This window comes from Brachycentrus maculatus, unplaced genomic scaffold (assembly GCF_059751285.1).
Source record: "Brachycentrus maculatus isolate JH-2025_06_01 unplaced genomic scaffold, ASM5975128v1 h1tg000202l, whole genome shotgun sequence".
NCBI lineage: Eukaryota > Metazoa > Arthropoda > Insecta > Trichoptera > Brachycentridae > Brachycentrus > Brachycentrus maculatus.
In genome coordinates this window covers 2,928,479-2,945,000 of record NW_028280953.1, presented here as the reverse complement: position 1 = coordinate 2,945,000, position 16,522 = coordinate 2,928,479, and the positions used below count along the sequence as shown (strand labels likewise).

The following is a 16,522-nucleotide window of genomic DNA, read 5'->3' as shown; positions in this document are numbered from 1 at the left end:
GAATGTGATGAGACGTCATCGCAAGATGTCCTTCACGGTTACAGATATGTAAAATTTTTGAAAAAGAAAGATTTAAATTGGAAACAGAATGTGCAAAAGAAGGTATGCAGTTGACAAAAATTGATGCAGCTATAAATAGGGCATAAAGTTTAAAAATTTTGTGGTGTCTTATTTAGAAAATGTGACAAAATGAATAAGGCTAATAAATGAACTAGGTGACGAATCTTGGTTGATATAAGATGTTGAATCCATTGTATCTATTGTCTTGTATTGGATTTTTGTATTGTTTTTAGGGATCAACCTTTTTCATTTATTATTTACTATACACATTCCCTATCATTTTTAAGGTATTTAATCCTTTAACCACCCTCATTAATTCCTCTCCTTTCCTTCTCCTTCCTGCAAAATCAATTTTTTATATACCATACTTTTTTTTATCTCTGAATGTTTTTAATAGTTATTATAACATAAATGTGGAATTGTTTAATTGGCTTTAATTTTATTTTATTTATTGTAACTGCAGACAGTTGGTAGAATTCCATATTGAATTGTTGGGTAATATATCCAAAATAAAACAAGGTTTTTGTTGGATTGAATTCTACATTTATTTATGTATATCTTAATACGTGACGCATTTCGTCTTCTTAGGACATTATCAAACACCTGTTTGATAATATCCTAAAAAGATGAAACGCATCACGTATTAAGATATACATAAATAAATGTAGAATTCAATCCAACAAAAACCTTGTTTTCTTTTGGATATATTACCCAACAATTTAATTTTATTAAAACAACTGTTTTTGTTAATGAAATGTAATGTTTATTATTGTTAATGTAGCTATTGTTTGTTATATACTTTTTTTTAATGTAATGCTGTACAATTCCCGAACAAATAAAAATAAAAATAAACTGAACCCGACTATAAATCCTTGTACACAATAGTCAAGGAGAATTTTCTTAAGCAACATATATATTTTTTTTAAACACCCAACCCGCGTCTGGCGCGCAATCATACACCCGACCCGAATCCCCTGATGGTCGAATGATAAGTTATATGTTGGCAGGCATGTTCAACATCTGGCACGTGATGGACAAGTGCGCCAGCATCGCCAAGAAGGAGGTGTTCTACGTGTGGCCCTTCGGGCTGGCGGCCTACCTGGCCGGGGTGGTGTTCATCGACCGCACCAAGCCCAAGGAGTCCTACCGCCAGCTGGAGGCCACCTCGCAGCTCATGATCCAGGATAAGGTGAGATATCGCGCACTCACTCCACCATCACACCGCATGGCGGCTAGCTCCGCAGCGCGGACAAGGAAATATTACTGTTCTGCAACTCAGCCTACTGTCCCATCCCGTCTTTGGTTTAGGAAAATTTCGATGAACAAGAAAGATACATCCACCATTTGTGGAATGAGGATGGGACATTGCTGTACGAGAGAGCACCTTGCGAGGATTGGTGTCTTTGACTCCCCCATTTGCGAGTGTCGTTTTGAAGAGGAAGACCTTAACCACATATTCTCTGTTTGCCCAATAAATGACCAAATGCCAACATTTTTTTAAACTCTGGCCCCGCTTATTCCCCTCCCTACAGATATCCGCCTCATCCTGGCGAGCAGGAACCCAATTATGTACAGACTTTTAGTTGTTTTTTTTTAAATTGAATGGAATAAATTTATAGTTTAATAATAAGTCTATCATATTTTATAATTAAGTAACAATATTCAATTAACTTGACATTGGAAAAACAAAGTATTTCATATGCAACGCCAGTCTTTATTAAAAAAAAACTCAGTAATAATAATATTTTGGATAATATTTATATCACCATTTTCGTAAAATAATACCTCAAGGGTGCTTATAATGACTTGGATAATAATAGGATGATGATGATAATGCTAGTTAAAAAAAAAACTCATAAATTCGATTAAATTTTTTTTCAATATAATTTAATTTATTTAAATTGATATATACATTACAAACTATAATTTTTTTAAATCGTAAACATTAAAAATACATTGAAAATAAAAATGTATGCAAGAACTATTGCTAAAGGTGTAGAAGAATCCCGCTTCAGAAAACTCCTTCAGACACATGGAACAGATCAATATCCAATGAGATATTGTTCAACATAGCGGTAGCTCTTCCTACAGGTATAACCATCGGCAGGTTGGTCCTGTGTATAGGAATGTGAAACAATCTATGCCGACGCTGTCTTAGGTAACTATCGGGAACATACAGATCAATGTTCCGGATAATTTCACGATTATCGATCATACCGCGCAACAATCGATAAAAATGCGTAAATGCATGTCAGTCTCTGGATGTCGATTGGGAGTCTGGAGCGGGGAAAAGATGAGCCGACAAATTGTAACGTCTTCCTCTCCATCCTCATGGGCTGGAGAAGGGCCAAGGTGTTGGGCAGGACGCCTCCCCGAGCGATGGTCACGCTGGAGAGCAGCTTGTTGAGCTCCTCGTCATTTTGGATAGCTAACTTCCAATTTCCAGACTTCTTCTTCTTCTTACCCTTATCCGCACCACAATGGTGCATAGGGCACTGCATCGTATAGAAACAGTGTTATCTTGATTGTTAAATACGTGAAGGAAAGGTGATCAGCCTTCCGCTTCAGGTACCAGTCCAGGGTCATAGACTGAAAAATCACTAATATTTATTTTGACCCTCTTGGGAATCGAACCCGGGACCTCCAGCATGGTAGCCTAGCGCGCTAACTACTACACTATGGAGGCGGACAAATTTCCAGACTAGCACAGTTCAAACAGGACATCGCTTTTACCCTCTTTTGCCATCCTTGCGTAATAGGTATTTAAGGTTGCCATTCTATTCCGTGAAATTTATCCATTTAAGCACATGTTCTTGGATTGTTATTGTCTATTGTATATTGTTGCCATATTTTTATTGCAGTTATATATCCTCGTGAAGGTGATTAACTTTGTGTGGAAGTCGTTAAATACATGGCGATATTAAATTAAACTCAACGTCAAACTAGCTAATAACCATTAACTACCGTGACGAATTTTTTCAATAGAGTATACTACATGCATCTAGAATGTCAAGTATGATAATATATTCACTCCACTGTCTGAGAGTTTCTCGCTTTAATGAGCATCATATATCGGTGTATTTAGAGACATCTTTAACCGTTTCTTCTTCTTCATCTTCTTGCTCAATGCTGAGCGTCGTGGTCTTCTGGAATGTCAGGCACTTGGTGCACAAGTCCTCTCCATTCTTCCCGGTCCTGGGCCAACTTGATGGCAGCGTTTAGCGAGGATCCGGTTAATTCCTTTATTTGGTCTGTCCATCTTGTTGGAGACCGTCCTCTTGCCTTTAATGCTTGAGTTTTTTTAACCGTTTAATGCTTGAGTTTTTTTCACAAAAACAGTACTAAAAATATTACTTATATCATTTATTATTTAGAGAGTTTAATAATAATAATAAGTGAACCCTTATCCGCACCCTGGTGGTGCATAGGGCACTGCTTCATATAAACGCAGTGTTATCTCAATCGTTTACACACGAAGGAAAGGTGATCAGCCCTCCGCCTCAGGTACCAGTCCAGGGTAATATTGAATAAATATTACAGTGAAAAAATCACTTATATTTATTTGACCCCCCCTGGGAATCGAACCCGGGACCTCCAGAGCGGCAGCCGAGCGTGCTGACCATTACACTACAGAGGCGGACAAATAGAGAGTTTAGACAAATAGGACATTTAGAGAGTTAACATAATTAAAAAGTTAATGGCATATTTGTTTTGTTTAGACAAAGATCTGGCTGTTCCCCGAGGGTACTCGCAACAAGAAGCGAGGCCTGCTGAGCTTCCGCCGCGGCGCCTTCAAGATGGCCGTGGCGGCGCAGGTGCCCATCCTGCCCGTCGTCTACTCCCCCTACTACTTCATCAACCGGGGGAAGAACATCTTCGGCACCGGTGAGTCCCTCCCTTCTTCTGTCGGATGTTGCAATGCCACTTCTACAACACTTTGAAACTCTCACTATCAGTGGCGGTCGGTGACTTTTTAAAGAAGGAATGCTGAACATCAAATGTTTATACTCGTACTTACTACGTACTAGAGATCAAATATGCACATCTAGACGCCATCTCCATACATCCATAAATCAATAATTACAGATATAAAACATGATCAATTCATTTTTATTTATTTAAATTATAATGTAAATCGCAGGTTGATAATATTCAATAACAATTTGCAGCAAAATGTCAAAGCAACATGCTAAGAACAATCCAATCCAAGTATGTGATTCTGTTCATTATACATATTGGTATTAAAGACGTTTTTTGTTTGTTGGATGCTGTCATTAATATTGTATACAGTTGATATAGATGTTGGCTTGCGTATCTCGGAAAAAAACGTAGGTTATGGCACTGTGCATGCGGTTTACACATCGCTTCCAGACCAAGTATTTGTTCCATACGTGCGTTTTACGCATTTCACATTATTTGAGAATGTATGTGGATTTTACGTTGTTTAATGCAATGAGCAAATGCTGACAAGTTCCCACACTAGATTATGTCTCCTGCTCCCTTCTTCTTCTTTTTCTAGATCCTAAGGATCTGTTTGTGCCTCCGCTTGTAACTCTTGGGATGTTGATTCCCAGCTGTCTTTCCACCTTTTTGGAGGTCTGCCTGGGGGTCTGCGTCCTTCAGGGATTCCTTGAAGGGTGATACGTGGAAGTCTGTCATCTGACATTCTGTTTACATGATCATTCCAGTATCGCCTTCGTTGTCGTCCCCACCTCACGATATCCTCCGTCTTACACATGCTGTTGAAACACACTAAAATAAAAGATTTTTTTTTAGTTAGAATAATCAAAAATCCACTTAAAGATCTACAAACCTTGTACATGATAAGCAAGGTAAATAATAATGCAACTTCCATATTTAAAAAAAAAAAACATTAAAACCTAGGTATCCTATCTGGGGTATTAACTGAGAGGAGAGAAGTACGAGCTATTGCATCTAATCATAAAAGGTAAAATAGAAGGACGATGAGGTGTGGGCAGAAGACAGATCTCCTGGCTCCGGAATGTACGATTGGACGGGGATCAGGACTGTCAAGGCGCTGTTTAGAGCTGCCCGAGACAAGGATAATTGCTCCCAAGTGATAGTCGAAGTTGAAACATAAATATATTATTTTTTGACATCTCATCAAAGATGAAGAAGAATATGGAAGTCTGGGCATTTACGGGGCTGACGATCGTCATAGGCTGGTTTAAGTGATCACTTTACACACGTGTAACATTTACCAATTCTACCCATTATTGACAACCTCACTACTCAAATTCTTGGAAGTTCTATATTTATGAACCAATTTAGAAACCTTGTTCTTGAATCACTAGAACTTCACTAGAGACATCTGTTGGTGAGATGTAAAGAAGCTTTTTTTTACTAAGCAGAAACTCTTATATTAGTATGTGAGATCCGAATCCTGGATTATAATCACACACATGAGAAACTCCAGAAAATACTATTTCAATTTTTTATCATTCAGCTTATAATTTGACCAGATAATTTATAATTAAAATGTAACTTTTTTTAAAATCACTATAAATTAAACTAAAATTAAAACTATAAAAATGAAATTGATAGTGATTTTAAAACAAAGTTACATTTTAATTATAAAATGGAAAATCACAAACTTAGTGTTTCAAATATAAATTACTGATAATTTATATCCATATTCTTCTTCATCTTTGAGAGATGTCAAAAAATAATATGAAAATAACTCCTGTAATTGAAGATAGTCCAGATTTTGTGAACACGTATTTGGACACACTCAAAATGTTGTAAATGAAACACAAATGTTTATCTTTTATTGCAGGTCACGTCATAATCACGTGCCTGGATCCCATCGAGACCAAGGGACTGACGGAAGACGACATCACGGACCTCATCAAGCGCACGCGCGACGCCATGCTGGTGGCCTACAACGAGGTCTCCAAGGAGGTGCTCTCCGCTCTGCCGCCCGGCTACCCCCTGACCCCTGAGTAGGCTCTCCCGCTCCGAGTCCCCCCATCCGCTCCAGCTGTGGGGCCAACGCAATGCGACAAGGCGTATTGGAGGCAATGCAAGATGTTTGCACTTCAGATGCAAATCTATACCTTCCTTTTATTTTATTAACATATTTCGGACAGGAAAGGTATTTCTACCGGTTAGGCTAATTGATGCTTAAGGACGGGAAGGGTATTTTTACCTTCTGCGCCGGCCTCATTTCAAAGTCAGAAAAGAAGGAATTATTTCATGTTTTTATGAGTATTATGTACCAATCTCTTTGTTAAGGTCTTAACTGTATGTCCACAATTTTTGATTCCCGTCGCCAGCGATCCGCAGGCGTAAAAAACAATCGTCCGAAATGTGTTAAATGTAAAACAATTTAAAAAAAAACATTGAATTATAATTTCCACAACTATCCACACTAGCCTGGGAACTGGTTAATAACAGAATAAGGTTTTAAGAATTGTTGTTTTTTAACAAGTGACTGGTTTTATTTTAAAAATAAAATAAAATGTAAGTCTTTATGTGGCATGGTTTCATTTTGACCATCTTGATATATACAATATATACCTTAATGCTTTCAATGTGTATGAAATAATGTCAGCGCGAATTTTTAAAAACCCTTTGTTAAAAATCAAATTCTACTCTCTATTAAAACATCATAAATAAGTGTATTCCTTTGTGTTTTAAAAACACATAAAAATCGGCTACGAATCCTTATCCTTTCTTCGTGACGACTTCCGTCAACGTGTGACTGCAATATTTGTAAAGAAAAAATAGCAATATCCACTTGTGATCACCCTGCAACTCATTCAATACCTAGAAATCATAATTCTTCAATTCGGTGACAAATTGTCCTAAAAACTTCTAGCAATGTCTTCAATAATGATAATAATAAATTCCAGTTGTCATAGCTTTTTGTCCAATTGTATTCCCACAGCTTTAACCCTAGATCACTAAACTATATATGTAGATACATTTTTTTTGAGGTCAAGGGATCTTGCATCCCTTATGTCACCGCGACCAAATTAGGTCTATTGTGACCTCCCTCTGTATTACACCTCACTCCCAAGACCTACGTGAGTCATGTAACTCACGACCTGTCTTGGTGGTAGGAGCCTTACCTTCTCGGAGCCCAGTAGAGGTCCTCCAAGGATGTGACTTCGTTTGCGAGCGAGTGCGTTACAATTGTAGAGAATGTGGATTGGTGTTTCGTTATCCTCCATACAAAATCTGCATACTGGGGAATCATGAAGTCCAATTTTTGTCCTCAGTCTGCAGTGTCCTGTCAAGTTCCTGGTTAGGATCCTTATTTGTTTTTTGCTAAGCTTTAGAGCTTCTGTGGTGAATTTCCGCGAGTACCCTGTGATCAGTTCCTTTGCGTGTTTCATCCCTGAGCTGTTGGACCAAATCTCTTGGCTCTTGTCCATGGCCCAGACGAATGTTTAGGTATCTAGGGTTAAACAACTTACAATATGCTTTATTAGACTGATTTTTTGTATCATATCATATTAGTTACTCTCTTTCGATTTCAGACCTTGACATTAATTAGCTACTGTATAAAAATGTAGTAACTCATATACATAGTTAGGATTTACTGTTTTTTATAAATTTTGATGCGTTATTTTAATGTTTTCCATATACATAACAAGTATCCCAGTAGTGCTCTCGCAGTTATAAAATCACATCAATTCTGTACTATCATATTGTAAAAAAAAATTGTATCGCATTTAGTTAAAGAAGGCATATTATGAAAATCAAGTGAATCATTTTGATCGTACTAACGAAATGTTTTCCAGTAAAAACTATTAGGCCTTCTAGGCAATTTTTATCCAGTAACATTTTTAGTATTTTAAGCATTATCTTTGTGGCCAGACATTTTAAATATAAGTGTTAGTTGTGTAAGTATATAAGGACTCACCGAGATTTCAGTCAGGACAATTACACCACTATTCATCTGTACAAAATGTTTATCACATGCGTTGTTAGTGTGCCCGAAGACTAATATGCACTAAGTGTGTCTGTGTACACTGGTGTAAGTGTGTGAATGGTGTTGTTTGGATGCTGCAGGTAGATCAAAATCTCGACAAATGGCTATTACTCTAAAACAAATATTTAATTAGTTATAAATTAGGGTGTAGCATTTTTCTGGGTAAATTGTGTGTAATTTAATTTTAACTTTTGTACTTTTGATTTTCATTTCCTGTTTTGCTGAATACCGGTCCATAGGGCACTGCATCGCATTCGCATGATTTCATCTTGATCGTTAATGACGTCAAGTCGAGATGATTCCTTTTAACTCTTAATTAGTCGCATGGGGTCAAAGCAATTTCGCATGAAAAAATGAAGCATTTTCTGTTTCGCATTTGATATTTAGTTCATGTTATTTCTTTTAAATATGATAAAATCAATAAAGCACTTTAATAAAAGCAAGTTTTATTATCTTATATATTTAATAAATAATAAGCAGTTAGTTATTTTCTTTGTGCGAGTCATTAAGGGTTAAGCGTGAAATACTAATCCGGGCTGATATTAAATAGATGACAGTGAAAATTCACTTAATTTATGTAGTATTTATTTTGACTCCCCTGGGAGTTGAATCTAGAGTTCCTAGCGGCCAAATACATGTTATCTAGTACATCGCAACAGTTATTGAAGGTAAACATATCGCTCACATCTTTCAAGAACGTCATAAATCAAAATACTTGATTTTTCAGGAGAACGTTTTTAAAGTTTAAAACTATAATACAATCTATTTAAAATAAATATCGAGCCACTTATTGAACTTTTTTCTGTGCAACAGATCTTTTTAGGTAAAACCTGAAGTTTTTTTCTCCATTTGAAAAATATTTAGTTTATTTAAAAATAATAATTAGACAATACCCTTTCTTCAAAATGCAAAAACAACACTTTCTGCCCTGTAGCGGGTAAATATTAAGTTAAAAATATGCCTCTTTTGCTGGGATATAGTACATTTTCTGGGCATTCCGAAAACATGCATATCTGAAAATTGACAATTTTTGATTTATGACGTTCTTGAAAGGAGTGAGCGATATTGCCTTTCTAAAAGCATACTGAATTCAAGGAGTGCACAGATTTTGGTGATATTTCAATACAAATAAGTGTTCCTCTTCTTCTCTAGCCCTCTGGTCTCCACTGCTGGATATGGGCCTCTTCCGTATCCTTCCATTTCCCTTAGTCGGTCGCTGCTTGCAGCCAGTTTCTACCCCCCACAGCGGCTACGTCGTCGGATTATCTCTTTTGGGGTCTTTCGCGCCTCTTTGTGTCAAGTTAACACTTGTTAACTGTTCAGTAACCTGAACAGTTTTTCTTATTTATAACATTTTGCTAATATCGAAATGATACTACTAGATCACTTCATTTTTTCTACACTTTCAGGCCCAAAACGGAAACTACATTCCGTTTCCATGTTACATTTGGTTAGCGTCAAAGTAATTACATAAAATATAAAATATAATAAAACACTTATCCGCATCCCACTGGTGCATAGGGCACTGTTTTATATAAACGCAGTGTTATCTTGATCGTTTACACATGAAGGAAAGGTGATCAGCCCTCCGCTTCAGGTACCAGTCCATGGTAATATTGAATAAATATTTCAGTGAAAAAATCATTTATATTTATTTTACCCCCCTTGGGAATCGAACCCGGGACCTCCAGAAAGGTAGCCGAGCGTGCTGACCATTACGGAGGCGGACGTTACATAAAAATTACATAAAAACATCTGATATATAGATATAATAGCCCAGAAAAGTGCTACCGACATCTAGACAGCCATGAAATTGTACATAATTAAATAGATTGTAATCTTGTATCAGCCATAGTATTTTAAGCTAAGTTTAGTTAGTAAGGCACCCGACAGGACCTACTCGTCACGTTGAGTCTAGTGAAATAATATATCACAAAGTCTTCATCAAAGAATGAACTAAATAAATTAGTATCACATTAGGATATGTACATGTTTACCAAAACTGCTGTGAAACGTATTATTATCGGCTTGACTATGTGTATTTTGTTTTATTCCATCTAATTTTAATTTAATCAAATGTATTTTATACCCTTTTCCAAGACATTTTTTATAATAAAAGAAATACTCCACGTATGATTAGACTTTATGTTCTATTAATGATTTAATACATATTTTCTACCTTCCGTCTTCAACTTTGTATGTACTAAATGTATTACAAATTGTTGTATGTACTATAATACTATATTACAAATTGATCACATCGCTCACTCCTTTCAACAACGTCATATATCAAAAACCGTCAATTTTCAGTTTTGCATGTTTTTGGAATGCCCAGAAAATGTACTATATCCCAGCAAAAGCGGCATATTTTTAACTTAATATTTACCCGCTACAGGGCAGAAAGTGTTGTTTTTGCAATTTGAAGAAAAGGTATTGTTTAATTATTTTTTTAAATATACTAAATATTTTTCAAATGGAGAAAAAACATTCAGGTTTTACCTAAAAAGGTCTGTTGCACAGTAAAAAGTTCAATAAGTGACTTGAAATTTATTTTTAAAACACTTTATTATATTTTTAAACTTTAAAAATGATCTTCTGAAAAATCAAGTTTTTTGATATATGACGTTGTTGAAAGGAGTGAGCAACATGTCAAATTGATCATGTGATCGATTTGTAATATAGTATTATTAAAATTCCCGTATGTAAGACTTTTGTAACGATTGATTTGAAATTTCTTAAAGTATTGCGGTGATGTTCTAGTGTACATTAAGCTTGATGGTAACTTACTTAGTTGTCTATTAATATACAGTGGAATCTCTCATAAAGAGTAAAAAAAAAGTGAAAAAGTTGCTCCCTTAACGAGTGACATTTCACATAATGAGTTACAAGGGAAAGGGTTCGTTCCCTTTTCATGTGAAAAAAGGCTCAAAAATGTTTCGCTTAATAAGTAAGATTCTGAAACGAATTAGGTATGCTCGTTATGAGAAGTTCCACTGAAAAACAAAAATATCCAGTTTGTATATAAGGAATATGTATGCATGTGTATTGTCACTCCATCGTACTACATATTTCTGTAGTATTTTACATTATTATTGAGATTTTTTGGTCACCCTATGATTTTAGCAACAGGAAGCTAACATCCTTTATAGTGCTAATAATAAGAGAGTAGAGAGATAGCACTCTTGGTGCTAGCAATAAGGGGTATCATGCCCCCTTGGTGCCAGCAATAAGGGGTATCATGCCCCCTTGTTGCTAGCAATGGGAGGTCTCTTGCCATCTCGGTGCTAGCAATAAGGGGTATCATGCCCCCTTGGTGCTAGCAATGGGAGGTCTCATGCCCCCTCAGTGCTAGCAATAAGAGGCCTCATGCTCCCTCAGTGTTAGTAATAAGAGGCCTCATGTCCCCTTGATGCTAGCAATAAGAGGTATCATGCCTCCTCGATGCTAGCAATAAGAGGTCTCATGCCCCTTTTGTACAAGCAATTAGAGGTCAAAGATCAACGTCGCTTTGGAGTCAATGATGTGAGTTTCAAGTCTTTTATGTGATGATCATAAAAAAGAACACTACCTTATTCTAGTATAAGTGATGTGTGCTATATCAAAACACCTTGGATCTTCTAAGATGTTTCTTTTCAAAAAATTGGAAAAACTAACTTGGGATGACTTTTCCTATGTGCGGAAATGAGTTAAACAGTGACCGCTACTAGAGTCCCTCACAAATTACATAGACTCTCTGTGGGACATCAATATTTGTGAGCCCACTCGTACAGTATCGTTCAGAGACGATTTTAGGAGTCATCTTTTTCAATGTCTTTCATTATTTTTTAATGCCTCTTGACCTCACAAATTACCCATCTTGAAAATCACATATTTAGGAAATCTCCGCGTGTTATGATGATGATATGACTGCAGCCTAACTTTAACATATAGAACTACGTATAGTTTCAATCTCACTTCCTGTAATATTATTGTATTGTATGACAGTGTGATTCTAAACTAGTCGGGAAAGCTTAAATTATGGAAAAATGTATCCATTCATGATAAAATTAATTAAAACAATAATTACCAATGTATTTCTACATCATAGTTATCACTTTTTAGTGTAGACTCACGTTAAAACTGAGTGCTTTGATAGGTTAAAATGAATCGGTCATTAGTGAAGTCTTCACATGACACACACACACACACACTCATGATAAGGAGCCATTAGTGAAACTTTTACACGACACCCACAGCTGACGAGGAAATAATAGTGGAGCTTTTATATGACGCTCACAGATGATGAGAAAATAAAAGTGAAGCTATACCACCCACAGATGACCAGGAACCATTCGTGGAGCTTTTATACGACACCCACAGATGATGAGGAACCATTAGTGAAGCATTTACACGACACCCACGGATGATGAGGAACCATTATAAAGCTTTTACACGACACCCACAGATAATGGGTAACTATTAGCTACAACTTTAGGGGAACCATTAGTGAAGCTTGTATATGACACCCACAGATGATGGGGAACCATTAGCGGAAACATTACATGACACTCACAGATGACAAGGAATCATCTGTTCAATTTATTTGTTCTTTTTGTATTTAGCACTATATATTATAAATTAGTTGAGGCTTTTTTTCTTATTCTTGGAAACACATTACTCAATGCTGATTTGGGATGTGTGGTTAAAACATTAACACTCAATAATTATTTTTTACTAAAAAAACTAGAAATAGGATATGTTTGATAGGATGCAGATTAGAGACTTATGTAGAGTAATTACTACTATAAGGAAAAGGAAAGTGTATAAGTATAAAAGTGGTTAATTGAATGATGCCGTTTCATTGAAAAAATCCCACCAAAGTATAAACTAATTGCCAACTAAGAACTGACTTCCATGCACACAAAAGTAGCTCTGTATTTCGTGGGTCTACACTAAAGTAATTGTGATAAAGCTTTCTATAAATTTGAAATTAAATAGTCATATTTATTAAAATGATACTATCTTAATACATACTACGTATTTTTAATATATTATTAGATTAAAACCAATATTTTTAGCTTTTCCACTTTATTTTTATTTGACCAGAGACCGGGTTTCGTCGTTACTGACATCATCAGACTGGTGAGAGGCTATACAAATTGTTGTGTTATATATAAAACAAGGCAGGAGTTGATAACCATGATTTGATATAATTTTATTGAGAAATTAATTTAATTTGAGTGAATTTAAGTATTGTATGATATTAAAAATATATATATATTTTTTTAATATCATACAATACTTAAATTCACTCAAATTAAATTAATTTCTCAATAAAATTATATCAAATCATGGTTATCAACTCCTGCCTTGTTTTATATACAACATAATAATTTGTATAGCCTCCCACCAGTCTGATGATGTCGGTAACGACGAAACCCGGTCGCTGGTCAAATAAAAATAAAGTGGAAAAGCTAAAAATATTGGTTTTAATCTAATAATATATTAAAATGCAATTCCATCACCAAGTGTCAGTGGATAATATAAATCTATTACTAAGTATTTTTGTCAAATTGATGTGATGCGCAATGTATTATATATCAATTACCATATATCTGCTTCTATATATGTAGTTCTAAGGAAATTTAAAACATAAAAACACTTTTGAGATTCTATTACCTCTCCGATGGGTGCAATACCCAGTGATACAAATAGACGCAATATATCCTCTTCTTCTGGCACTTATCCAAACCTGAGTGGTGCATAGGGCACTGCATCTGGCATGACATCTGTCAAAATACATTGTCAACTCAATCGAGTTCAAGAGAGAAAGAGATGCATGGTAAAAATGTTTACTACGGAGTAGTTACATAATTTGTCTGCTTCCATGGTGTAATGGTTAGCATGTTTAGCAACCGTGCTGGAGGTCCCGGGTTGAATATCCAAGGGTGGGTGAAAATAAATATTTGTGATTTTATACTGATATTTATTTAATTGTACCCTGGACTGGTCCCTAAAGCGCAGGAGTGATCACCTTGCTTTCATGTAAGTAACAATCAAGATAACACTGCGTCAATATGATGCACAGTGACCTATGCACCATTGGGTGCGGATAAGGCTTAGAATACGGATAGTCATATAGTAAATTAAATGTAATTCCGAAAGAAAGAAATTTAGTATCTTTGGTATGTAACTTACATATCTCTTATATTGTAATAATAAAGAAAATAATGGTTTTTAAGAAAATAAGTGCTATAATATTGATAACTAAAAAACAATTATAATTGTGACACATGATATAAATGTCCATTCGATATTCTATCTTCCTCTCTCACCCGCTTTTTACACAATATGTATGATGTGAGTCTGATGTCGTATGTATATGTAAAGTTAGTTGAGTGAGACAAAAAAATACCAGTATACTGCTGATCAAATGCTGGCTAATTAATGCACAATTTTTTTAATTCCTTTGTAATTTTTTTAATGCCAAAATGCCTGTAACTGGTTAGATAAATTCACACTGTACGGGCTTTAAAAAATGATATTTTATTACGGGGCTCGGGTATAGGTAATAATAACTCGTAATTAGGATGCAATCGGTTTATTCAACAGGTCGCCATGACAGTACAATGACAAGTGTGTGCAGCATCCCCTGCATTCGTCTCATAAGGGATATAACGTAAACATTCCCCGCGTACACCCCGCCCTGCCATTAGCGGGCGCTTGGGGTCATAGTTCATGTTGCTACAAATATTACGCCGTAACAATTTTGTATGTAGGAATTTCAAATTGCCTGTATCTGACCATATTCAAGAGTCATCCCCGTAATTAACGCACCCATCGGATGGTTGAGAATACTGTATCTTAATAATATGTGTCGCCTACTTTCAAAATGCGCCAGATCCGTGAAAGTTTATTTTACAAAAAAAGCAAAATTTTCCGCGTAACATTTATGTTTCAAAGATTTGTCTATCTTTAAATGAAATTTTATGAAATACAGAATTTTCCCTTTTTTTGAAATTTTTTAAGTATTTAAAAAAAAACACGAGACAAACCGATAAAAACGTCATCTTAATTTTTGACCTATCCCCGCTCTCTGATTGGCCGATATGGGCCAGAAGGCAAGTTCCATGAATATAGCGGAATCATTTTTTAGCAGAGTTTTCAAGTATATAAATATTTTAAACAATAAAACCAACAATTGGCGTATTAGTTTTGAAATCTTATAAAATTGGATCTGGCGGATTTTGAAAGTAGGCGACACATATATGCTAGTATTTCTTTTTTAAATCTTGTGGAAATAAGTATTCAACATTGAATGACAGTTTATATATCAATAAAAGCTTTTATATTTAAAAATTCAACATATTTTAGAATACTGATGTGAATATTACATCCAATAATAATACCCCATCACTCTGTAACGCTCTCTTTGTACTGTGGATACTCGGTTTCAGTGTGTGCCTGGATGTTCCATTATTCCGATAGATTTCCATTTATATATTTTTTTATTCTCCGATCATTTCACATTTATTTTTTTATAAAACTTTACGAAAACAAATGGTAGCTAAGAGAAATTAGGGACATAGTTGTAAAAAAGAGACATATTGTTTTTGATATATCGTTTTATCAACTTTTTGTAATAATTCAGAACCTGTAGATTCTCTTCATAACATTGTAAAAAAATCAAACAATTTTAATACTGGTCTATGATAAAATCCATAGAAATCACCACTTTATAGAAAGATTATATTATAAATCACAGTATTTTTATGTTTAATCCCGTTCTATATTTGTGACAATCTCTATGATTTTCTTTTACCATAGACTAGTTGCTCTTCTTTATCTGATGATTATATTGTTTTAAAGTAGGTGTCTGATGTAGATTATCTGACATTAAAAAATGAGTTTGTTGTGGATGTTCTTAAATGTTTTATGGCATTGAAAAATGAATGTAAACTATTTTAGTGTGAACTAAATTCTTTAATATAGTAAATATGATGCGGGTGGAGATATAATTTGAAGATTTTGGATCAATGTCACAAACCAGTTTTTTTTTACAGGAGACAGTAAAAACCAAATGTGTTTGCTAACATGTTACACAGCGTAACATATTTTTCAACCCCGATTTATGTAACATGCGAATTAAAAAAAAAAACTTTTCTGCAGGTGTGTGTAGTCATAGACAAGGAATCTGAAAATGAAATTTAAAAAAAAATATACTGAAAAACATCTGACACTTTTTTGTCCAAAGTCTTCATTTGCATTAATATGCATAATTGTTCATGGTAAAATGTTAATTAATTAAATGTAACTTAATAAAATAAAAATAAATCCTTTTTTTTGGATAGAATGAAGTGTAGCTCAGCTTAGTGATCATTTTGAAGATTTTATTTTCTAAAGCAAATTTCTCTCTATTTTCACTTTTAAACTGAATTTTTTTATAAGTAGCGTAAGAAAAAAAAGTGAAAGACAGTTCATCTTTCAAACCATAAAAGAGATTTAAATTTAAAGAAAAAAAAA

At 34.9% G+C, this 16,522-nt stretch overlaps 2 protein-coding genes across 3 annotated transcripts in view; one reads left to right on the top strand and one right to left on the bottom strand.

Annotated features, from left to right (window-relative positions):
• The window catches only part of Agpat1 (1-Acylglycerol-3-phosphate O-acyltransferase 1), a 70,703-nt gene extending 57,469 nt beyond the window's left edge, over positions 1–13,234 (top strand). For both annotated transcript variants that reach the window (XM_088263708.1, XM_088263709.1), the window contains exons 4-6: positions 1,068–1,249; positions 3,780–3,945; positions 5,858–13,234. In XM_088263708.1, coding sequence (XP_088119834.1) covers positions 1,068–1,249; positions 3,780–3,945; positions 5,858–6,027 — 518 coding nt within the window. In that variant the 3' untranslated portion in view covers positions 6,028–13,234. The remainder of the gene's footprint in view (positions 1–1,067; positions 1,250–3,779; positions 3,946–5,857) is intronic.
• A 2,372-nt stretch (positions 13,235–15,606) lies between these two features.
• Positions 15,607–16,522, bottom strand: part of LOC148307307 (uncharacterized) — a 29,786-nt gene continuing 28,870 nt past the window's right edge. Inside the window, exon 5 of the mRNA XM_088263706.1 lies at positions 15,607–16,193. The gene's annotated coding sequence lies outside the window, so the exon portion shown is untranslated. The remainder of the gene's footprint in view (positions 16,194–16,522) is intronic.